Genomic DNA, 26631 nt, shown 5'->3' with positions numbered 1-26631 from the left:
TTTTTTATAAAAATGGCTGAAACATTAGGATGAATAATAATAAAAATATATATATTTAAATATGAAAAAAAAATATTTTATCTTCTAGACAAAATATCATCTAGATTTGAAGAAATCTGATGAAATACTACTAGTAATTAATGCTTGAGGTAAGGGAATCATGAAAAAAACACTGAATTTGTGTTTCTTGTCACCAGAATGTAAGAATATCTTTTTCATATTAGATATAAGAAGGTTAGCTTTAGAAAATTATTGGCGATAAAATTCCCCAACAGTCGGGGATGTGGGAGGCCAAGAGTCTTTCTTATCAAGCTTGTTGAGGAGGGTTTTCCACGGGGTCAAACCCTTTACCCGAGACATAGGCTTCAACCTGACAAAGAGTTTTTTTGTAGGCATTCAGGCTCAAGTCTTCCTTTACCAAGTGGTGCATGGTGGTCTGGCTGCTGCTGTAACTCAAAACCAATTTGCGATATGTTTAAAAACAATATTTAGCTCTATTTTTTATTCCTCGTTCACAAGCAATAACATCTTCGATACGCCGGTAAAGGGATTAGTAACTCTTGACGATTAAGGCTGTGTCCATGGTGTAGCACGCTGTCGTGATGGCAGCATGGAGCTAATCAAAATGTGCATGAGAGTCATGCCAGACATTCTTCTGGAAGACCCACAAACGGTCAAGCCCAAGGGTTGAGGTCCGGGATGGGAATTAAGCTCATGGAGCCAGGCCAGATGAAAGTAATAAGTTTGCTGTTAAAGTTTTGGTTATTCTTGGCACTATGGGGTTGTAATGGACTTCTTGATGTTGTACGCAGTCCGGGTGGAAATGCCAACAGTCTTTGCAGTCTTCTTGGTACTGACACGGCTGTGGAGGAGATTGCACACACGTTTCTTTTCGTTATTATTGCAAGTGTAATCTTTTACACATAGAGGCATGGGATAAAAACTTGATTGATTTATTTTTGTTTATGTTGTCGTTCGGTAGCGTAATGAAAACTCGTCATTAAAAGCAATCATAAGTTTTGTATCTTCACTCTGTAGGTAGTTATTTTTACGCCATAAAAAAGGCTATCACAAACAGGTATCATTATTTCTATTTTGTTTAAATATCCCTTAGTATCAAAGTTCCTTTTTCCTAGTTTTGATTACAAAAACATACCTTATTTTTTAAATGGAACATAATTGAATTTCAAAATCCAATTATATAATATCTTTTACAATGGTTATAAAAATATCTTATTCTCACTTCTTGGTATTTATTCGTATTTATGATTTTTCGATAAATATAATTAATACCTTTCTAGTATTAAAACCCGTAAAACGGAAAAAATATTTTCAATGTCCACATTTAACTATTTTTCCTTTGTTTTTTTTTATTATTTTTTTTTATGGTTACGACAATAAAACATTTTATTAATCATAAATTATTTCAATTGATGTATGCCAGACAAGATACTTATAAAATAATTGTAAAATTTAATCTTCATCGGGTATTTACTTGATTTTTAATCCGTTCGTTTAAATACTATGTAAAATAAGAATAATCGGAACTTAACAATATTTATTCAGCAACCTTATTTTCTTCAAGTTGATATATAAAAAACAATTAGTGATAACCAAAAGTTTTAAGTTTAGATAACTTATTAGGTGGGCTATAGGGACTGCAGCCCAATTAAGAAATGTTAATTTTTTAATTTTTTTTTTTTTGCTAAAAATTAAATATTTCAAATTTAATTTTTCAAATTTTTTTCAAAAAAAAAAAATAATTTTCTCTGAAAAAATCTTGAGATTTTATGTGTGTATTATAGACAGGAGGAGAGATGAACAAGAAATTATATTCCTGTTCTTTTTGAATAGTGTTGTTGGTCTTGATATTGTAACAGCCTATCACACGAAATATTGGTTTGGTCTACGAGGCCGGTAACTTTGATATCAAAGTTTCACACGTCTCTGGAAGGCCAATTGTCGAAAATATGGATAAAATAATGGAAATCATCGAGTCAAACCTTCATGTCAGCACTGATTTAAATGCCGAGAAGAACATTAACGGGGAAAAAAATAAATATTGTTCCATTAAAAATAATAGTTTTTTTAATGTATATTCGTATCATACATGTAGATTTTAGATATATACTGAACATGATATAATATAATATTAATTGCTTGGACGAATTGAGTTATATTAAAATGACTAAGCAATTTAACCAATACCTATACCTAATACAATTAAACATTCTAACGACCACAAAATTATTTAAACAAGCTCTCGATAATAATGTTCATCCCTACGAACAATTGTTTGTAATCTTAAAGTATCAAGATGAATTTGATTAATTCTATTTGAAAATGTCATTAGTATGATCTTGAATCACCACTCATCCATAGTATTTCAAAGAAAAATCACAATATCTAGCTACAATGCACAACACTATTGCTCTTATGTTTTCTCTAAGAATCGGTTCTCCACATTCCAATTTATTGCCAATAATGGATTTCTTTTTACTACGGCTAATATTATCCAGTAGGTGGTACGACAGTCTACCCCATTGGTAAACTGAGGTACTTACCTATATGAGTAAAAATTATGCATTTTAAAGGCTACCTATAAGTTGGAACTCTTTTCAAGTACAAAAATAACAGTTATTTTAAGGGAGAAGAAATTGAAAAATTGATAGATGACAACAAAATACATACAAATTTTATATATAAATGAGATAACACGTCTTTATTTAAAATCTCTTAACTACCTCATTATTTATTAAAAAACGATGATTTCTTGGGGTTTCATGAATATTGAAACATTCATATGATGATGAAATGAAATAACTTTGAGAAGGTTTTAAATCTTATAATTGAACTATTGTTGTTGTTGTTTTTTTTGTTGTATAGTTAATTATGCAATAAATTTCAATATTTTTACTGACTACTTCCTTTTATTTACTTATTAATATTTCGTAACTAAAAAAAATAAAATATCCAAGCAAAAAATAATGAATACTTGGAAATTCCAATATTAATTGTTTTTACTGGAATTATATTTAAACATTTTTTTTTTTTTTTTGCATAAATTCTCAAAGACAGCAAAGAAATTGTCAAAGTGATTGGTAAAAATCATTGATTGTTGCAAAAGAATTAAAAAAAAATCATTACGCCATTTTAAGTTTAAATTTTATTGAATTGTCTATAATTGCAGATATAGGTATTGGGAAAAAATTTATATTGACACTTAAGCTTGAAATAATACTATTTTAGTAACACAAAAAGGAATTTACTCTATTGTATTCCACCCATGAGCTACACAAAAAAGGGGTGGAATGGCAAATATAAACAAACACATTATTTGTCATACCACATATAGCTGTACGCACTAAATAATATTTAATATATATATATATATTTATAATTTAAACATTTTGAAAAGATTCGCTCGATGATAATTAGATCCATAATGATTAGTAATAAATAAACTATTATAAATGACAGAAAAAACACAAAGAAAACAAAATTATTTGAATGTATTTTTATTATTAAGTAAATAATGTTGTTATACTTGTTTAAGAAATTCATAAAAAACATATTATTAATGTACCAATCAATTTGATATGTTTATTTGATCAGTAGTGCAATAATCTTTTTTATCAAAGATTTCCATCGTATTACTTTGCCAAATGTAATTTTTCTTCCTTTAGAAAAATTTATCTTGAATGGAGAGCAAGGTAAATAGAAATACAAGGTTATACCATAACATGTGTACAACTGATGTCTGACTCTAACCCAGCTTTTTAATATTGACGTCATTGTATTATATGAGGGGTTGTAATGTTTTGTCAAAATCTGACTTTCATGCCCAGCAGTCGGTAAAATATATTAAATTGAAAATTATAACAATAGTGACGTCATAGACTATGAGTGATTGCGTGTTGTGTCAAAATCTGACAGTCTTGCCCAGCAGTTGGTACAAATCATCAGCACTATTACATGATGATCTAACCTTGTATTTCTATTAACCTTGAATACAAAGTATATTTTACTGCGCAATGATGTTTACTTTGTATATATTTTTGATAGCATTTTATATTTATCTCTCCTATTTGACAAAATAAATTTTTCGTTTTTTCATTACTAGAATGATTTTTTTATATCTCAAGGCAACAAAACTGTTATGTATTCGTGACGCCTTTCCTACCTTCTCATCTTTTAGTTATTGTTATTATTTAATATTTCTATAAAGTACACTCCTTATTCTTCTTCTTGTAAATAGCCGTGTATTGTGTATGTTTGTCAGAGTGGTAATGATTATGTAGTAATAAGAATATATTCGTGTTCTTTTCAATTATATCATTGCCCTATTCCTCCACGTGTCTTTTTCTCCTCATTTCTGTCGGTTGTCCTAGATTCCTTTATTTAATAGTTTTGTTCTCCTCAACGTTCGTCAAGACACAACAGAAAAGATTTAGTATTCTGACATAAATTATATTTTAAGAGTAAAACAGCTCGTAAATATAATATATTAGCTTATCCACTCATAGACCATTCAACAGAGTACCTAAATATAATAAGTCAAGAAGATGATTTTATGACGACTAATGTATAGCAAGAAGAAATACATTTTTCCTTGTTCTGTTGTGTAATCCATGATTCGTACCTAAAAAAGTAAACAAAGGAAGTTATACATTAAAGAAATATTTCATAAATAGATGGTTTATATAATTTCCGAAATATTACACAACTCTGCTTAAGAAAACTGGTATTTTTTACTTGTATTAGAAATAATCCTTTAAACTTTATGTCTTATAATGGGAATTCGACCTTAAGTCATATTATTTATATAGTATAGTGTTTGACTGTTATAGTGTAGTGATCCCTTCTTTTTTTTTACCTACATCTGAAGGGTATTCTTTTCTCCCGTTGAAAAGCGCAAAATTCTTACCTTATACGCATATCTCAATTAGTCACATTTTATTATGTAACGGCTAGTATATTTGTATTTTTAGCCTATTAACAAATTTGAGAAACTATTTCTTTAGTAATATTATGCGTGAAATTATATTTTAAGAATTGAATTAAATGTGTGAGGCTTGGATGTTTTATGATAAATTTGATGATAATACTAATGTATTTTTATACAAAGAAGATGTCTTTTTTGTATCAATAAATAATTCATTTATTCTATAATTACAAGAAAAGTTAGATCCAAGTGCATTTATTTACATAAAGATCTTCAATTGTATCGCAGTTATACTCTATGACGTCAAAAGCGGTCTGTCTTACGCCACAGCATTGGGTATGGTACATCTAATTAAAAATTCTGGTAAGCTCAATTACATGATGGCATTACCTTGTAATTCACATTGGTATTTATGAAATATTGCATGCGTGTACATGTATCATTGAAAGTATAAACATTATATCTGGTACTCCTTGATGTAAATCATAAACAAAAAATTGATATAAAAATATGAATGTAGTTGTGTTAATTAAAAATTGTAGGCGTGCGCATGTATACAAAGATTTTGTTTCTGTTAATTTTTGTTTTTGTTCTCATATGTATTTCATAATTAAAGGGCATTTTTAGTAAATGTTAAAATGTATTGTTTTTCTATTTGTTAGGGAGTGCTACAAAGACTTAAGTACTCATCAGTCATCCCAAAAAAATTATATTTCCTTGCGTTTATTCAACCATTTCAAACACAATGACTGCTCCTCAAGCTTAATAGAAATACAAGGTTATACTATAACGCATGAACGACTGATGTTTGACTTACTCAACACTTTTTAATAGAGTCGCTTCATAGAATATGAGAGGTTGCTTGTTTTTCGAAATCTGTCTTACTTACCCATCAGTCGTTACGAGACATGAAGTTGAAGATTCTAGTAATAGTGACGTCATAGACTATGATTGGTTGCGTTGTGTGTCAAAGTATATCCGTTTTCCCCAGTAGTCAGTACAATACATCAAATTGAAGGTTCTATCAAGCCTTATTACACAATGGTCTAACCCTTTATTTCTATCTACGTAGAAAAAATTTAATTTTTGGAAAAAAATTGAAAAATCGTGGCATATTTAAAAAAAGAAAATACAAAATATTGGATTTCTCAAAATTATCTCCGATCTTGCAAGCTTTTAATCAAGAAGAAACTGAAAAAGCATTAAAATCAGTTGGTAATAAGCCAATTCTTCTCAACTATAGAATTATTATTCATTACTGTTTATAGTTTAACAAGATAATTCAAATACCACCAATCAACATTAAGATCAAAACCAAGCTGAACTAGAAAGGACACTCTGTGGAGTGCCAACGTCCACCTATCATTATTTTTATTAATATTTTTTTTCTAATATGAAACCTAGATAAGGGTACTAATTTGAGCTCTACACCTCAATATGTTCTAAACTTATGGTCGAATATATTTTTACATTTTGTGCTAGCTTGACCTTTGGCCTTGACATCTCAAAATTTAATGTTCTCTTAGTGTGACCATATATAAGTTACGTAACAAATGTGATAAAAATCGATGAGTAACTTTTGTCGTAATCCTTATAACCAACAAACAAACAAAGTCAAAAACATAGCCTATGCTCAACTTCGTTGCAGAGGTAAGAAAGAAAATACTAGTTAACAATAGATATCTCTAAGCTTATAGATTATATACAGTTAGAAGTTAGAACTCTTAAACTTTGATGATTCTTACTAGTAGCAAGTGACTTTGGTCTAAAATTATTCTTTAAGGTAACGATCGTACATATAAATCCGGTATGTTTTTTTAGCTGGCCCGTTAATGTGTAATTGGTAGTGTAAAGAACGAATTTTATTTACCTTAACAGTTGGCATTATTATTTAATTCCTGAGTAGTGATTATCCTTTCATAAATAGATTCAATTATATTCAAAACCTGTTTGAACATTCGTCTATGCTCATAAAAGTGGGTGAGAAACCCTGATTATTAATTGGCGAGATATAATTGTAAGTACTTGTTAGACTTAGAGTAGAATTGGGAACCGACATTGGAGTAATAATAGCAAGGATACGTTTCCTAAAATCTACCATCACTACTTTAGGGTTTCTAATTATCCTTTCTTTTTTTTTTAATCTCTCTCTCTTTCTATACCAAGAACTTTTTTTCCCTGGACTCAACTAGATATTAATCCTACAGCAGCCTCATATATTAAAATGCATATGAGAAATTATGTGGACCTCTTGGGAGCTCATACTCAGACTATTGGGTCTTTGTGGAGTCGAGTCAAGGGTATGATACGTAGGCTAGGTGTTCTCAAAACTTCAAGAGATCTCTTTCCCACCTATCTCCCACAGTATATGTGGTGAAAGAAATTATCAAAGGATAAAGTTTTTGATCACATTTTGGATAATATTATTGAGCGATATCCACTACAAATGTCTGTACGAGTAAAAGGAACATCCAGATTAGTAACCATTGCTTCTCTAAACCTCTGATAATCAGACATAATAAAATAAGGAGTTGAATACTGGATAATTAAAAGGTAAGAATAAATTAGGTTATTGCTTTACAAAGATTATATATTTTATTATCTTAATAAGTTAAGTATATTGGATGTTTATCGGATGTGGACTTAAGGATTTTATAGAAAAAATCTGCTTGTTATTATGGATATATATTTTAAACAGGTATCTTACTTTACTTATTTAATTTAAATATTATGATTTAAATAAAGCTTTAATATATATATATATCAAAAATTGTTAATTTATTTATATCAGAGTGGTGGAAGTGGTTTTTTTTTTAAATATCATGTGTTTATATTGAAAACATATAAATTACTTTATTGATTCATACTCATTCAAATTCAAATTAAAAAAATAAAAATCTGTAGTATCTAATTAATAAATTACCTATATCTATACTTTTATATGTTACAGCATATTGAATATCTATTTGAGCCCAGGGAAAAAAAAGTTATTAGTATAGAAAGTGAGAGAGAGATAAAAAAAAGGAAGAATAATTAGAAAGAGAAAGTGGTGATGGTAGATTTGATTAAACGTGCCCTAATAGTAAATGTAATTGTTTATATGATTTTTTTCTTTCCTCTCTTGTCAATAATGATTGTAGTTAGCTGATCTAATGAAACTTCTTGAGCATTATTCTTTCTCTCCTCCAATACATTCGTCAAATTATTATGGTTACCATATTGATTTTTGTTTGTTTTTTAAACATGCCCAGTCCACAATGGATTTTCACCGTTGGTAATGATGTATAAAATTATTATTGTGTTTCCACTTTTTTTTTTAAATTAATTATTTATACTTTAACTCTGATCTCACAGAGATGCTTATGGCATGTAATGTACCCTTATAGATTGCTAATCATCCTACGTTCAAAATATAAATGGAGAAATACACTAAATATTTATCTTCCTGGATCACCACCTCTACCACCAATTTTGCCCAAATTAGAGAAATTCATATGCTAGAATCCACCTTTCAAGTGAAACAAGCTCACAAGCTTTCTCTTAAGGCACTCAATCCCACATACATCGAGAAGATCAGTGTCAAACTTGCAGATGCAAATCCAGAACATTACGCAGAAATCTCCCTGCTATTTAAATTGTTTTATAGGATCTTCAACACCAGCAAGGAATGGTATATATTATCAGATATATATCACAATCATTATCCAAAAACTTGTTATATCTGAACACCTCTCAACATATATAATATTGATTCTACCTGAAATCAAGAAAAATAATAAAGGTAAATATTCAACTATTGTTAGTTATCATAAAAAATCTTAATACAGTCAAATACAATTGAACTTTGTATATAAATAAAAGAAACTTATGTGAAAGTGAGATACGTTCAAGTCTTTTAGCAATGATCAGGGGTTCTTTTTACGTTGTCAGATCTGTTTACACTAAATATAAATTCCGAGTAGTTTTAGTATTCCTTAACTCAAGGAATACTAGAACTACTGGAAAGGAAACAAAAATATTGCACTCACACAAGTGGAAGTACAATCATATGTTAGTTCGAATGCAGTTTGGCAATGTTTTTGTTGTTGTATTGATGATGGAAAATATTTTATCTTCAGTAAGCAATACAGAATTATTCATCCCAACGTTGAAAAGTTTATCGATATTTTAGGAATATAGGTAGAAAGAAAGTGACCAGATTTGCAAGTTGTTGATGGTTTTTCATAGGATATCGGATAAAATACAGGGTAAATGTTCAATTACTATTACCTATTAAAAACTATAATAATACCCTCAACTAAAAGTAAAGTAATTCTAGAATATGACTACACCTAGTGTAAACAAAACTGTAGACATAATAGGAATCTCTGATCACTGCTGAAAGACTTGAATGTATCTCACTTTTACATAAGCTTCTAAGAAGTTCATTTCTAGTTGAAAGTATTGTGATAACTAACGAGAGTTGATTATTTACTTGTATTATTTCCTGATTTAAGGTCATATCATAGTTATATATTTTTAGAAATGTGCAGACATAGCAAGTTTTTGGATAATGAGTGTGATATATATCCGACAATATAAATACTATTTCCTGCTGGTGTTGAAGATCCTCCAGAGAAAGTTATATAGCTGGGAGATTTCCCCATAGTATTCTGAATTTGCATATCATATTGATCTACTTTCAGGGATAATATTTTAGAAATTATTTAATGTTTCTTCGGCTTTGTATGGATCGACTTGAACAAGTTGAATTGTGTCAAATAAGGAAACTATTTACGTTTCAGTAGTATCCTTTGGATATTTGTTAAATAAACAATTTTTCACTGAAGTACAACTAAGTATATTCACTAATTTATTTTTGTTGATATAGTCATCAAAGATTGATAAGACGAGAAGAATTCCCTTTTTTGCACTAGCTAGAATCCTTTTTTTTATTTTAAAGGCAGAGTTAATACATATACCAAGCTAACTATTTCTTGGTAAGAATAGGCCATTCCTGTTGTTATAAATCATAAAACCATTTTATAAGTTTAATTTTCCTTTCCGTAGAATTTTCCATAAGGGTATTAAGGTATAAGATTCGGCCACTTTGATGGGATGGCTTCCTCTTTCAACCTCCTGGTAATATTTATCATTTATAAGTATTATTGATTATTAAAACTACAAGGGAAGATATTGCAATATTATATTAAAGTGCATCATTTAGGATTTGAAGGGAATGCTTCGGAATTATGATATAATTTCGTTGTATAGAAATTTGACAAGCATTGGACAGTGCTTTTAACAATATTTGAAAGGAAATTGAACAAAAAACGAGCCGTCTCAGATATTCACAGTATTGAGGAGCAATGCTTACCTTTGTTGGAGTGATTTTCCTTTATGACGGGATTTATCTAAAGACTCAGTAATAAAATCAGTCACTCTAAAATGCAGGCAGCATAGTTTTGAATTCGCTCCTTTTGTCGAATAAATCGTATATCTTGGGATGGCACTAAGTCATTTGGTTATAATTTTGGAGTCCTTTATGGGGAATTTGTGGAAGCTCACATTCGGATCCTTAGTAATCCCCAGTTTGTATTGTGGAGCAGAACACTTGTACACCATTATTAATTAAGTAATAACAAAATAAATCAATTCACTTTGGTGAACCACGTTTTCCTTTAATTATCCTTTATAATTTATAAAACAAAGGAAAAATGTGTCAGCCTCCTCATGTAGAAAAAAAGTGAGCGCGATTTTAAGACGTAACTCCAGTTGTCTTTAGTATTCTTTGCTTAACTGCATCTTTGTTCATGTAAAAAAGGGAGCCGTGGTTGCAATCTTCCACCTTTGTTGTTCCTGCAGCCAAGATACTTCGGTCATTCATAATTTTTTTAACCTCGCAGGGCAGATATGACTAGCTGAATAAATCATTTCATACTTAGCTGTTTCGGTTTAAAAGTTAATGGAAGATAAAAATCATAATTAATAATAATATCGATAGTCAATAGGTGTAAGAGAAATATCCTAATATCAAATATGTTCAATAGTTTGCTAAATGATGATATTTACCCGTGTTTGAGTACCCATTTGTATTCCTAAGAAGACCAGGAAGCTTCTGAGACTAACATTATTTTTTTCCCCGCAAACTAACTACTTAAGGGATAAATTTAGCCTTAGAATCGTCAATTGAGGCTTGGATAAATATGACAAATGTTCCTCTTTGTTCTTAACTCATGATAACTACTCATATATATATTTCATTCCAGTTATAAGAAGATGGATACCTTGAATGAAATGGTTCAATTGGATTCTATGACGTCAAGAACTTTTAATGTACTGGACTCCAACGGAAATTTGTTATACATCTGGAAGCATATTAACTTGGAATAAGACTTGAAAAATTAACTTATGATGTGTATACTTGAATGGTAGGGAATTTTAAAGCTTTCTCAAATAATTTGCATTAATTTATCAATTTACCAGACTATCTAATATAATATACGTATAAGTGTTCACTACTTTCCATTACAATCATCATATTAAGCTCTAGTTACAATTCCCCAGTTTATATTTGAAAAATTATTCTTATTGAGTTTCTGAAGGGGATTATTTTCATTTTTTTATTTTAGAAAACTATTTGATATGTTAGTTTTCATTTCAAAGGACCATCTGAATATCATCATATATGTTTAATTATTCACATTCTATGAATTAAAAAAAAAATCCCAAAATGATAAGAAGTATGAGTTTAATTCAAAAATGCTTGGAAATGTACAATAAATTGTCAAAACATCAATATTTCCTTCTATTTCAAAGGGATTCGAGGGCTCTGATAGACATAATATTTAAATTTTTATGAATTATATGAAGAGAAAATCTTGATTGATATTGTCTGTTATTTAAGTTGTTTATTAAGGACCTATAAAGTAATCATACTTCAACGATTAAATTTATTGTGACTTTAGTGAAAAGAAATATTGGTCACTTTTCTTAAACTCCTCTCTTCATTTTACGTTTATTTATGTTCAAAAACAACGCAAATCTAGGAAATCATTCATTGCGTAGGAGTAATTCATGAATGGACTAAATTCATATTTTCTTGAAAGATCCAGATCAAAAACGATGTGAACTCACCCTTATCTTCGTAATTCAGTCCTTGGTCACTAAAGATACGAATTCCGAGGGATTTACTTTTTTTTTGACATTAACATGCACCATTTAAATGAGGATGAGAGCAAGTCGGAACTCATCTAGGATCTCTTTCCAAAGAAATAGAGACAAGTAAACGAAAATCAGAATTCCTCTTATTAAATGAACGTTTCTCATGAACACATAAGATGTAGTCCCAAGTAAAATGTTTCAAACAATTAATAAAATCGCTACCCATAAGACATAATCTGATCAAATTATAATTAAAGATTGAAATTTGCCACGAGAAATACTAAAGATGATTGTTTATGTTTATAAAATTGACATATTATATATATATATAAAGTCTCAGAATTGGGCGTGTGTATTAATAAAATTTTCCTGACCTACCTTGTCTCTAAGTATCTTGGCTGCGGCAAACTCGAATGCTTTGAATTTAGCGCAAACAAAAAGAAAAGAATCCAGGCTCTCTGTAATAGGACAAACGAATAAAATTGTTGTTAATACTCTGAGTTATTAAGTTTTAAAAAGAAATCTATAAACTTTTACACCCCCGATACATAAATGTGATTTTGAATACTCCAAATCACCCCTTATTTCTCTCTTATAATACTAAATTAGTATCCTATTATGTAGCTATAAATTAATTAACTAAAGATCTAATGCATATTTTAATGAAGAATGAAGGTACATAAAAGGAGACAAATTCACAAGAGATTGGCAATAAAAGTTGCACCCTTTTTTAACTCTGCCCATATCGATAGTAGATATAACAGTGTGTTCCTACATAATTCAGCCCCTTCATGATAATGTTGTTAAATCAAGATGGATATTGCATCATCATTCTGTATTCTTTTGTCCATCAGACAGTGAGTTCTAGAACTGATATAAAAAGGAGAAATACAATCAAGTGACGTCATCAAGGACCGAACTTTATAAGTTTTAAGACTGAACTGGATCGGACCGAGACTGAACTGGAAGGACTGATGTCTTCAGTCCTACTTAAGGACTGACATAACACTATATTCTGAGATTTCCTGCATAACACTCTTTCAAGCAACACGGATTAGGTATGATACAGTGTTTTGAACTATAGTTGCTTCCTCAGAGTACGTTGTACTCCTCCCAACTAAAAAAAAAAAAAAAAAAAAAAAAACCGTAAATGAACGTGGAAAAAAACATAAAAACTTTTTTTTTGTAGATAATTTTCTTTTTCGTTGATTAGGTTCTATAGTAGTGTTGTTCGAACCGGCACCGGAATGTATTTACATACATTAGGGGGGGGCAAATTATATATTGCCGATGTCCAGTGATGTTACTCGTTTGTATTTTTTATCTGGCCAGTTTTTTTTTTGTTTTTTTTGAATTGGTGATCTGAAGAATGAAATCTCTTTTCCTCAGCAGCTGTTGTTCATTAGGAGTGACATTCCTTTTCTGCTACATTCATATATATTTAAAAACTTATTGAACATTTGTGTGTGCTCAGGATAAGACGGAGTCTTATCCTGAGGATTAGTTGCAGAGTTAAAATTGTTCATCTTTGTTGGACTCAGAATAGGATTGATGATCGACAATGTAGTAATTTTTGCTAATGTCCTTTTTTATTTCCTTCTTCCCTCCACCCTTGTCACTGCTGATTGTACCAATAGCTGATCTAATGAAACAAACTGACAGCTATGCTGTCCTCCTCTCTAAAACATTTGTCAAATTTTTACCAACTTGGTTTTTTTACATACACAAAATACACACGATTTTCATCACTTGGGATGTCTTCAGGGCTTGAGTTGGAGAAGCTTTCCGCCTCTCCCCCATAAAATCACTTATTTCAAGCTCGATCTAAAAAAATCAAAAAAGTTATTCATCTCTTCTAAAAAATTAAGCCCCTCTCATAATAAAATCTTGCAAACGCCCCTGTGGCATCAGGGTCATATGCAGGATTGGGACGTGGCAGCTTTTAAAAAAAAAAATTTATAAATTCTCCAGTTGACAAATAACTTTTTTTTAAGTTAAAATATTTTTGGAAGAGACTAAATTTGAACGATTAACAATTTTTTATTGGACAAACTGATTTTTATTTTTCGAAAACTATGACGTTTAAAAACTATCAAATTCTACAAACGTGGGAAGCCAATGGCCCCTATGATTCCGGCACTACCCGTTCTTGGGTATACCGGTGCTATAGTGGTATCGTGGTACTGGTACATATAAAACGGTAGCTCTACTACGTTATAAAAAATGGTCGGCCGATGATGTAATCTCTTAAATTTCTTACCACTTATTCTGTTCCACCCCAAACAATATTGTTGTTCATAAAAAAGTAAGACTAAAAATTTTCTTTCCTAAATAAGTCCTCAAATTTCTGTTTTACTCTTCACTTAAAACAAAAATTCTGCAAATGCTCCTCTCAATTCATGTTAATTACACTTAACGACATATTTGTTATATATTTTTAGTCAAAAAAATATCGAAAAATTACCAAAATACTAATACCTATATTGGTACGAAAAAATTAATGTTATGGAAACAATATTCTCTAATTTTTCAACATAATGATTTAATATTATTAAAATAGCAGGGTTGAAGTTTTTCTTGAGGGAAATTCTTTTTTTTTTTTGTATATTTGATTTGATTCCTAGATATTAAAATGTATTTTTAATATCAAAATTAGTCTACAATAATAAAAGTTAAACACGTATTAGTATTAATGCTCCAACTAAGTGATATTTTACTTTCAAATTCATGTCTTCATGCATGTATTAATAGATATGTTATATAAATTTATAGAATTAATTCTAACAAAAATCAAGTAAGTATGTACTCAACAATTTAGATGAAATTGTGAGGTTTGAAATTTAGTTTATGTTCCTATAGTATATGTTAATGAATAAAACAACAAAGTTTGTCTGGGTATGTTGCGAAGACCTCCTTTTTGAGTGTGCACTTCATATTTTAGAACTGAGTAACTACTTGATCTAAGTATTAACAATGTACTAAATCTCTGTGTGTCATATTGAAAAGAAAAGAAACATATCTATATTATTGAAGCAAAGTTTGTCTGTCTTTTGTATGCTTGTTGGCCCGGACGACTCTGATCAATGCAGGATATCCCGATAGTATATTAATATAACAGAAAGAGAACTTATTACTTTCTAGCAGTAGTACCCAGCATTGCCTTAAGTAACTAGGGATCGGTTAAAGCAGTGTTTCTCAAGTGGGGGTACACGTACTCCTTGGGGTACTTGGAGGCACTCCAGGGGGTACTTGAGATTTTGGAGGAATATTTTACATGCGTCCACAGGAGGTGGGCTGAAGGGGCTGTATCCCCCCCCCATTTAAGGATTTTTTATTTTTTACGAGAAAATCTTAAGTATCAAAAACATACAGAAATAGTTCTACATATTCTATGCTACACGCACACGCCTGCAATATTTCATTCATACGACTAAATTGATATCAAAAATATGTATATGATATACATCAGGATGCACTATTTACAGTACCTCCCCTATACACGTTATGATGCTATATCCACACGCCACCCATAATTCAATAATATGACTACATTGTTATTTTGGGTTTTAGGTCATTGTTATGGGAGACTGTTACCCTAGAGGACAAGCCCAATGGTAACAGAACAAGGAATGTGCGGACTCCTAGGTTCTTCCATTGCATCAGAATTAAGTTCCAGACAACGGAGATCACGGGTAGGCCATGAATAGGCTCTTCAAATTTGAGCTCAACATGTATGATTACAAGTTTCAGAAGAATTCAATGTTCTTCGGGGTCACACGCCAGAAGAGGCTGGAATGGGGGCGTTCTTTTCAAAGAGTTGCGTCCTAGCACGTAATCCTCGGTCATCTGGACGGACGAAAAAAGTATTCACTGTGGAGTGTCTGCATTTTTGTCCCTTACATTTTTACCATTGGTAATTTTTCCTCGAGGAGATTTGATTTTATAACATCATTGCCTCCTTTCTATATTATCGGTTCGAAGTTTAATGTTGTACCTCAATCAGATTAATTATATAACAATAGGAGAAGAAGAAATGAAGGATAATAGTGATTAAATAATTAATAAATAATTATAAGAAAGTAATCTGTGATTGTGCTATTTATACATTATAAGGAGAAGGTGTAAGGAATGACGGATCTGGGATGAATAGTCTATTTCAAAAGGACTCATTGACTTGTGGTACGTTAATGAATCAGAGTCGTGGGCTTAGTTGAGGCAAGAAATTGAAAAAGCTCTATTGATAGAATGAAATAAATATTTATTGATGAATCATCTTGTCCGAAGTCTATTATTTATCTACAGTATCTACTTTTACTATCAACGCAATAAAATAGCTCACACAGCTGAATGTCTTTTCTTGGATTCATCTCTCTTGGCTTTATTCTGATCTAGTGAGCAGTATATAAATGGAGAGTGCCCAATTATCCTTAGTATATTTGCATAGAAAGGAAACCTGCTTGATTTGAACAAAGATTTTATGTAATAATCTAATTAATTATTCGACTGAACGATTTTTATTTGTGATTCCATCTCACATATTCATAATCAATGTTTGTTTGCCAAGAAGAATCCATATATTCGTCTCCTTGCCTCTTTATACGTTAAGGACTCCTAAACCAGGTTTGACTGGCTCTCATCCTCATTTAATATTTTAGAGGATGATCGTAAAGAAGTTGACCCCTCGGAGTATGCTTTTTATTGACCAAGGACTGACTCACGAAGAAATGGAAGAACTCATATCGTTTATTATCGTGACCCTTCAAGTCTTGCGTGAATTAATATAACATAGAACTTAATCAATTCCTGAATTAGTTTAGTACCTTAGAATGATACTGATGGATGATGAGCTAAAGGAATATTAGATAAAGTTTCAAATAAATAATAATTTTTCTTCCATCTAGGATTTATGTAAGGGTTATGGGTTTACTATTATTCAAAAATATTATATTTTATAATTTTACAGACTTATTTATATAGTCCTTTTGAAATAGACTCATTCTCCGAGATCCTTGATTCCGTACTCCTTATAAAGGATAAACAGGACAAGATTACAGACTATTTCTTTATAATTATTTATTTCATCTCTATTTTTCTTTTTACTTCTTCTACTAGCTATATAATTAATCTGATCAAGATACAATACTAAAGTTCAAACCGATAATATAAAAAGGCGGCAAAAATGGCATGCGACAAAATCTCTTTGAGGAAAAATTACCTACGGCAAAAATGTAGGGTACGAAAATGTTTGTGACAAAATTACCGGTCATAGGGATTTCTTAGATCAAAATATGTTTATTGATATATAACAGGGAGTATTATATAGGCAGCCACTGTTTTTTTATACATAAATACAGATAATATTTGCTTTATGAAAACTGATTATTTGTTTTATTTAACACACATGTTTTAAAGTTCGTTATTTCGTTGAAGATTCATTTGCATATAAAAATTGATGTTGAACTAAAATATTGACAGTAGAGTGTAGAACTATTATGTTGTTAGGCAGAAAAAACGGAGGAGGAGGAGAGTGTCGCACCCTGACGATGATTTTTGTACACAATATCATGGAGATTTCAAATCGGTAGGTATCAAATGTCGCTCAAGATTAACCTTGGGGTTGGGAACAAGACTCATCACCTTGTCAAGTTTCAGACAGATCGATTAAGTGCCTGAGTGAGCACTGCTATGACTTCATCGGAAAGTAAATATGCTACGTTGAATCAAAAACAAATCGAACATATCATCCCATCAATGACTCTCTGATTGCCTCAATCAATGAAACAATTACGAAAACTCAATTGAGTCCTCGAAAAACTCGCAATTTCCAGGAGAAAGTACCGAGCCGGAAGTTTTAAGCCATGACAAAACTGCGTTTATGGAATACCAATGTTCGTCCCTTTTCGAGAAGCAATCAATATATCATCAAGATACACGACGACATTTTTAATTCCCCTCAAAACAGAATCGATGAGTCGTTGGAATGTCTTGGCTGCATTTTTAAGCCCAAACGACATAATCAAGTACTCATACAATCATGATAGCTGCTTTACTGATGGAGTCTGGTATTTGATTGTAATCTCTGTGCAAGTCAATTTTACTACAAAATTTCATTCCCCTTAAATTGGCCACGAAATTCTTTAAATTTGGAAGATGATATCGATCTACATCCGTCATGATATTTAATTGACGAAAATCAATATGTGTCGATTGTGTTATCAAGTGTACCTGTTGTTCCTTCAGAGCATTCCTTATTAGTGCCTCTTTAATCAAACTTTCACGCAAATCTCTTAGATATTCCTAATCTAGAAGGAGTTCAACCTCATCTTTGACCTCCATGCTTGAGAGTCCGGATGTATCAACCATCATGTCGGCGATTCTTTTAATCCTTTCGGAAGATGATAGCCCATATCGGACTAATATGGGTTTCTTCTCACTAATAGGAATAATATTAAAACCTCATCCGGCAATGCTGACACTATAAGGCTGTGTTTAACTTTGGTATGACCAAACCCCCACAATGCAAAATCAAGTTCAATTCTCTGGAACCAGTTCTCAACATCCGAAGAACATAACTTAGGAAGGCGAAGTTTCACGACAGCCATGGCTAAATTCGCCTCTTCCGCTTTAATAGACCCTGCTTGTTTTGTGGGAGACACAGGTGGTGAAATGCTGTTGGGACATATTTCGAATCACGTTGGGGTTACCAATGTAAAGTATTTGTCTACACGCACGATAGATGTGGTAACCCGCCTTTAGTTAGACCTATTTTTTTTTTGGTGAAGGAAGATTTTTTAACAATCCTAAGTTTACTCTTTTTTCCCATTGACCATACCTACATACATATATCAGAAAAGAGAAAATGAAGAAAAAACTGCATAATTAGCGTTTTGCATTTATCAATGACATAATTTTATCTACAGAACATGAATTTTTACCTGCTCTTGATTTGTCTACTTTTTCCCTTATTACCTGAACATTGATTTCTTTTATTATGATTAAATCTTGTTAAAATATATATCCATATTTTCACATCCTTTATAAATAATAGACAATTGGATGCAATTGGAAAGAATGACGTCATTGGTAAATAACTACTTAATTTTTTGGCTTTTTTCTATCTTTTTTTTAAAGAAAATTTGAGGGATAATTAAGTGATGAAAATCGAGTGTATTTTGGGCATGTTAAAAAAAGAAACCGAAAATAAAAATGGAAAACTCTGACAATTTGAAGAATGTTTTGGTGGAGAGCAGCTTAGTTGTCATAATGTTTCATTAGATCAGCTACAATCAGCTGCAACAAGGGAGGAGGGGTATAATAAATAAACAATGTCATTGGCAAGAATGACTTCGATGTCAATCCTCAATTCAATTCTGAGTCATACAATTATAACATTGCAACAAATTCTCAAGTTTGACTACTCTCCATCTTTTATTAGCACACAAAAATGTAGAATCAGGTTTTGAATACAATAAAATGTAGTAGGATAGGATGTTCACTACTCCTGAGTTAAATAATACTAACAACAGGTAAGGAAAGAAAATTCATTCTTTAGATTACCAATTCAAAAAAAACGGGATAGCTAAAAAATACACACGGTTTACATATCTGGTGATAAGCATAAGGTATCCACAGCCTCTAATATTATTTGTTTGTGAGTCTCAATTTGACTTTATTTACTGCAAAAAAGACAATTGATATTATAGAAATGATTCAAGTAGTATCGCTTATTTTATATTTACAATCTATTCCATTATTTCTTCGTTGTATTTTTTATATCTTTTTCAATGTATGAAGATTTAAAATCTTTATTTTTGATCATTATAGTGACATAACTTATATTATTTACATCTGATTTAAACTTTATTGGGGTTGTATGGCATTTAAAAGTTTGGGAACCGGTTCCTTACAATACCAACATATTGGCAGAATGAAAAATGTCCCAGGGTTATTGATTGCAACCGTTACAAAGACACCTGGACTTTTTTTTATTTATGTTTTTGTAAGTCATAGTTACACATTTTTTTAAATCTGCACTTTTCTTTAAATTAATTAACCTCTTCAAATACAATTTAATATTAATAAAAGGAACGTTCTTATATCTCTTTTCATATTTATACTAAGTGTTTGCACAAAGAATATAGTAACATAATATTTACACTATTGTGCAAATATTACTGAAAAGTATCATGGTGTCAACATAAGTCAAATGGTAATAAAAATATAATATAATATATATATATCGGGAAATTCCCTGGTAAATCCCGATATATTAAATGCCACTAGGTACTTTCTCCTTAAACTATTTTTCCTTAGGACATATTGCTTTAAACCATTTCACCTAAAAATATAAATTAATAATGATAGAATTATGCACCAAAATACAGTCCATCGAAATCTCACTATGTAATAAATTCGAAGCAGAGACAAAATATGTCTCAATTAGTATTATAATAAAAATTAACGAATAGGACAAGGATACAGCGTTAACTCCTTTTTGTGTGTTTTGTTTTGTGTCGCAATTGCTTTTGGGTCTCCCTACTTAATTCAACCGAGTAGTTTAAAGAATATTGTTTGCATTAAGATTAATATAAAGGGTAGTTCTTTCAAACGTTTGACATTCTCTCTCACCCATCCTATCACCTACAAACCGTTTTTAATACAAACACATACTAATGGAGAGTAATTCTGGTACGTATGACAACCTACTACGTCAGTTGATCATTATCCTTCCTTACGACAACATAACCCCATCTTCAGGAACTTAAAACAGGAACAAACACTTTGGTGTATTTTGTGCAGTTTAAATCGTAAAATAGACAATGTGTTTTCCTCTAAAGTATCGAATGCACTATTTGATTCATCCTAAAAATCCGAAAACGTGTAAAGCAGGATGTTGAGGACCAACTGACGATTATTTATCGGAGCCTTTGTAACCCAGAATCGGTCAAAATTGTCTGAACTATTGTTTTTTAAGGAAAAAAAGAGAAGAATCCCCGTGAATCGCTAATGTAAGGGCTGACAGCATCTATGTAGCGTCCTAATACTAGTGCATCGTGTAGCACAGCTGTGCACGTCAGAAGGGAGAACTTCCAACACCGTCAAACAGGGAGAAAAGGGTCACTGAACCAAGGCTTTGATCAAGATAAAACAGAAGCCTCCCGTGAAATATATTGTCTGTTTCTTCTCAGATGAGAAAAATATATGTCAAACCAGATGCATAAGTTAAGGAAGCATAAATTGTTGGCAAAAAGTCTTTTTTGTGAAAATTTTAATAAAATCGGTTAAGAAATAAAATCGAAGCAGCGTTTTACTCTTTTTTTCTCGGCTTGCAAACGTTTAGATGAACCACCGTTTACTTATTACTTCACTCAAGTGAATCAAATTCAATCATAAGTCTCTAGAAGTGAAATCATATTATATAAGAAGGTTGATGGTTTGAAATCAATGACCTGTAACCATGGTAACAATATGCACTACGTGAAATATGTTGCATTATAATACTACTTGAATATTTGTAATAAACTTCTAGATTGTTATAGAGTAATAGAATATGCCCCGAATTTTGTGGATGAATAGTGGTTTGTTAGTAAATTTAGTTATACATATTTGGTTTATTATAGTTGATAGTAATTCAATTCTTTTATTTATAGCTTCTTATTATGCAATTCAAAAACGGGTCTCTTTATTTAATAAGTATACGCAGGTGGAGTTAAATTTTATCTCTAAAGTAAGCATTCTTACCATTCTTTTATGTCAATTGTTTTAAAATGCATGCTAAAATGAATACGGATGAATGTAAATAAAATTATAATATTTCCCCAGCACCAATGCTACTTTAAATGTAGAAGCTTCTCCTTCTTATTGCACTAATTCATTCCCCCAAAAAAAAAAAAAAAGAAAGAAGATATAACAGGCAGCTGATACTAGCAAGGCTCTTAATTCAGTAGCACCATATTTCTCAGTTCGGTCTATTCTCGAGCCTCTTTTTTTCCTTACAGAAATGTCAACTTCAGTTATTTTATATGTAAAAATATCCGTAAAAGAGATTTGTTCACTAAATCTTTTCAATTTTGAAAAAAAACTTGCAAGAACCACTATAGTGTACACTGTACTGTATACATGAAAAAAGTTGTCTTAACTTTTGTTAAAAAGTGTTTCTACAAAATAGGAAAAAAATTACTAGCTCCCTTCAGGCTTATTATCATCCTACATGAATAAAGAGTATTTCAAATTAAAGAATTGCATGTGCGGATTATAATATGTATTGTAACTAGTATGAGCAAATCTGGTCTGCGGACGCATGAGGGGGAGGGACTTGAACACAAAATGCTTGTGGTGTATAGTAGTCCATGTTCAAATTCAAATAATGTTATTTATAATTTATGTTTGTATATTTAAATCGAATGTATCTAATTTATTCCAGGACAATAATAAAAACACCCAAAAACCCGAATATATTTATAAATAAAACCAAGAAAATAAGCAAACCCCAAGTTAAAATTTTTGTGTTGTGGCCTCCTGGGTTTGATAAAAAAAAATTAAGTTCGTCATAATTACTCCTGAACGGGTAGTGTGTATGGTGATACTCCCACAGTTGTTGCACCTGCTTTGAAGATGACCTTGTGCCTCTCTGTACAACAGGAAGAATTTGTCACCACCAAATGAAATTAATTTACCTCCAAATGAATTAGTATCCCACGTGTTGGATCCAATGCTTCAATAGAATGCTTATGGGTCATGGGTACTTCAAAATATTACCAAAGTATTAATACGCTTCTTTGAATTAGTTCTGCAATGTCACTATTTGGCTTTATTGAACAGGTTGAATTATCATCGATATTGATTGGAATCTATTCTATCGCCTTCAATAAGATTTGCAGCAATCCCAGACAAATCAACTGGTTAATAAAATCTTCCCTTCACTTCTAATTTTGAGTAGTAGAGAGTTGTACAAAAATGTTACTACTTGAATAAATTGCATAGCAGTAGGAGGAGAAGGTGGAGGAAGATTCAAAAGTTTATTTTTTATATATATAAGATTAGTGTGGGGGTAGTCCTTATTTATTTGGTCCATTACAGTCGAAGTACGGGCCCTCAAGACTATCAGTACTATAACTTAAAAAATAAGAAATAAAGTTGAATGAGGTTATCAAGGACCAAACTTTATCAGTTTTAGGACTGAACTGGATCGAAACAACACTGTAGAACATGAGCGTTGTTTACTTATATTTAAGGATAAAAATCCAGTGCAGAATGGGCATGTTAAAAAAATGAAAACGAAACTCAACATGGTAACCCTGACAATTCGAAGAATGTTTTGGAGGAGAGAAAGAATAATGTCCATGACGTTTCCTTAGATCAGCTACAATCAGCTGTAACACAAAATAAGCAAATAATATAAACAAGGACATTTTCTGGGATTACTCCGATGTCGATATCCAATTCTACTCTGAGTCCTATATATATATAATTGAATCTATTTAGGAAAGGATGTTCACTACTCAAGAATTAAATAATAATGACAACTGCTTATTCTTTCACGAACAATAAGAAATTAACAGGATAGCTAAAAAACACACCAGATTTATATTTTTGCTTATATTAGTTTGTAATCAAGGCTTCAGAGAATGGCTCCGTGTTTCAGGAAAATAATACAACTCCACGAAATATAATAACCAATTGGGATGACCTTTGATTCCTTAGTTGTATCTTGACAGCAACCCCTTATGCTATTATAATAAAAAATTAATTAGAAAGAGAAACCTCCATCATAAGCTGAGAACATAAATCTCGAGATTATTATCCGTTATCTGTACTACCAACTCCACCTTGGGAAGGAATGGATTGCATCCGGTGTCATGATAGTACACCAATTCCTAGGATTCCTTCAATATCTCATCCATAGTTTATTCCTTCCCAAGGTGGACTTAGTAGTACGGATAAGGGATAAAAAATCTAGAGATTTGTGTTCCCAGCTTATGAGGGTCGGTTCCCTTTCTAATTTATTATTGTATTTTATCATGGTGAATGTCAAAGAGGTGGTTGTTTACTGATTTCTTTATTACGGATAATTATATTTTTAAGTTTGTTCACGTCCTATTGTAGTGAACTGATTGAATTTTACAAAATGAGGTGTCTGTATTTAATAAATATAGTTTATTATGTCAAAGGTTTTTTGAATATTTTAATTATACATACATAATATGCAATGATGGATTGAGATCATATCTTAACATGGTAAAGGAATGGATGGAAGTGGTTTTCTTAATCCAAATAGCTTAAAGAGTTCTCTACGAAAAAGAGTGCCCGTGAAACAGTAGAGTAGGCAGTTTATGACACAATGAACAACAACGGATAAACGAGCAAAGGCATAGAATGAATTCACAGTTTCCCAAACGCGCGCATCCGCGTCTCCATTAAAATGAAGCATCCAGAGGCATTGGCATACACATTGAAAAGTTAGGAGAATAATGAAGGTAAATGTTAATCCAAGAAGGGTCTTGGTGATACTCTGATCATTTTGTATCCGTTTCATTTCCGCACTAGGATTCATTTGAACTATATTAACCGTGGAGCCATCGAATTCATAGATACTTGAACTTATTGAGCTCACACTAGGTTAAAAGAGATTTGAAGAACAATCTTTTAAATAAATATACATATTACATACCTCATTTTCTTGAGCACAAAGTGACTTGTGATGAGGATTTCTCTGAGAAGGAGAGCATTCAAAACAGTTACGAGTAGGATGGGTATAATGACAGCTCCCATACAGTGAAACCAAAATTCATATTGGAAACAAGCTCTACTTTGGCCATATTCAGTGGCTCTATATGTATAATATTCACGGCCCTTGTTCTCCCCATGAGTCCCATTCGTGACGGACATAACAGGATGGTAGTTAAAGAAATGAGGAAGATTAAAAATGAATATAATGGCTAATAGAAGTAAGGATCGCCGTATAATTTGTCCATGTTTCCTCTCTGTATGTTGGGTAATTAATGTAAACCTATAATGATAGAGAAATGGTTATGAAAATTCTCAATGTTTTTGTTTTTTCTTTGAGGGATTACCTATCATAGGTAATGTGCACAATGATCCAAATACTGGATACAATACAAAAGAAATTCAAGGGAAATCCAATATATGAGTAAAACCATGCGTAGGCATACGTTTGGATCAACCATGGAAAAGCGGCTTTAACTGAGTCAGATGCAATAAAGAAGCACAGAGTGACAGTGTCCACGACACCTAATATAATGAAGGATAGAGCTGTGATTCCTGTCTTTCTAGTTGGAGGATTTCGACATATATTGGACCACGTTGCAATGCTTAAAATATTCAAGAATAGGCCTATGAGACCAATCGACATTCCAATCGGAACTGAAGTAATCCAATTCAAATTTTCGGCGGACATTTAAGATTCACGTGTTTTAGTTGAAGTGGAATTGTTTCATGTCTCGAAGCTCACAATTGACTGAATCAACACTTCCATATACAACAACATTAGATTGTTTAATGTAATTGCGTAATATTTGCGATGGAATTCCCCCATCTTTGGAAGGAAGGAAAGGAGACAAGAATTTATTTTGCCTTTTATAATGACTAATCAAGTATAACAGGGAATAAGGGAATCTAATCTAATAAAGCTCAATATAGGGTAAACAGCTTTATTCTATTTATCAATTCCGATTAATTGTTATTAATGAGATACTTTTTTCTTTTTCTGAACAAACAAAAGAATCATTAGTTCAGTGATTCCCAACCGGTACTCCGCCGTAAAGATAGGACAGATCCACGTTTTTTCGGATCTGGGTCGGTTTTGATCCTTCGACTTATTCTAGTAACTTTTGGTTACCCAAACTTTAGGTTCCAGATCCGAAACTAAAATTAGTCATATACATTTCGCCAAATTTATGAGTATTTTGCCGTAATATCGAATCTAAATCAAATTAAATCTGGAGTAAAGTTTAATTTTTACTGATTATTGATGCCGAACAAGGAATAACCCAATGCTATTACTATTCGAACATAGTTATTAGTTATTTTTAAAATAATTATTATTATAAAATTGGGTGCATCTTGACTTTTATTGTATCTCGTAACCTATCCTCCCAGAAGAAACAGAGAGAAAAAAAAGGCCAAAATCAGTTGTTATGTTTCAATTACATGTAATAAATTCTTCCAACTTTAAATTAACGCTGCGTAAAATAATAAGGTAATGAACTGTTTATGTTGATGTACCTCAAAGCACTAATCAAGATCAATAGAGATGCTACAGGATGAAGAATCAAAAATTAAAATCCTCTTGGAGGCCGTCTCAGTTCTACAAGTCTGACCGGTTTGTACTTGGCGCCATTCGAAAGAGCTGAAAAAAACTACAATATGATATTTTTTTTTTTTTTTTTTTTTTGCGATCAAAAATGTTTGAGCAACAAGCTAAACGGCAGAGGCTGTGAGATGTCGTATTCGCACAAGTCGATGACCGACAAGAAGATATTCACAGTGGACGCTGTTCCGAACAGGAGAAATGATCGCTTCTT

The 26631-nt window shown here is 31.4% G+C and overlaps 1 protein-coding gene and 1 long non-coding RNA gene across 4 annotated transcripts; one reads left to right on the top strand and one right to left on the bottom strand.

Moving 5' to 3' along the window:
* Positions 1-976: 976 nt before the first annotated feature.
* Positions 977-2165, top strand: LOC121124524 (uncharacterized). The gene is made up of 2 exons (XR_005866340.2): positions 977-1078; positions 1855-2165. It is a non-coding gene; the product is annotated as an uncharacterized lncRNA (long non-coding RNA).
* A 1380-nt stretch (positions 2166-3545) lies between these two features.
* LOC121119740 (uncharacterized) lies at positions 3546-25574 on the bottom strand. 3 transcript variants are annotated; one of them, XM_071888742.1, is made up of 4 exons: positions 25162-25574; positions 24759-25097; positions 24287-24702; positions 3546-4642 (listed from the first exon to the last, which is right to left on the bottom strand). In XM_071888742.1, exons 1-3 carry the CDS (start codon positions 25503-25505, stop codon positions 24318-24320), a joined length of 1068 nt encoding a protein of 355 aa, XP_071744843.1. In that variant the 5' UTR covers positions 25506-25574; the 3' UTR covers positions 3546-4642; positions 24287-24317. The 3 variants fall into 3 exon arrangements, with proteins under 3 accessions (XP_071744843.1, XP_071744851.1, XP_040570442.1); XM_071888750.1 differs by lacking the exon at positions 3546-4642 and adding an exon at positions 24128-24224; XM_040714508.2 differs by lacking the exon at positions 3546-4642 and having other exon boundaries at positions 24224-24702.
* Between the last annotated feature and the right edge of the window lie 1057 nt (positions 25575-26631).

Source organism: Lepeophtheirus salmonis, chromosome 1 (assembly GCF_016086655.4).
Source record: "Lepeophtheirus salmonis chromosome 1, UVic_Lsal_1.4, whole genome shotgun sequence".
NCBI lineage: Eukaryota > Metazoa > Arthropoda > Copepoda > Siphonostomatoida > Caligidae > Lepeophtheirus > Lepeophtheirus salmonis.
Note: the sequence above shows the minus strand (reverse complement) of the source record. Positions and strands in the feature narration are given on the sequence as shown.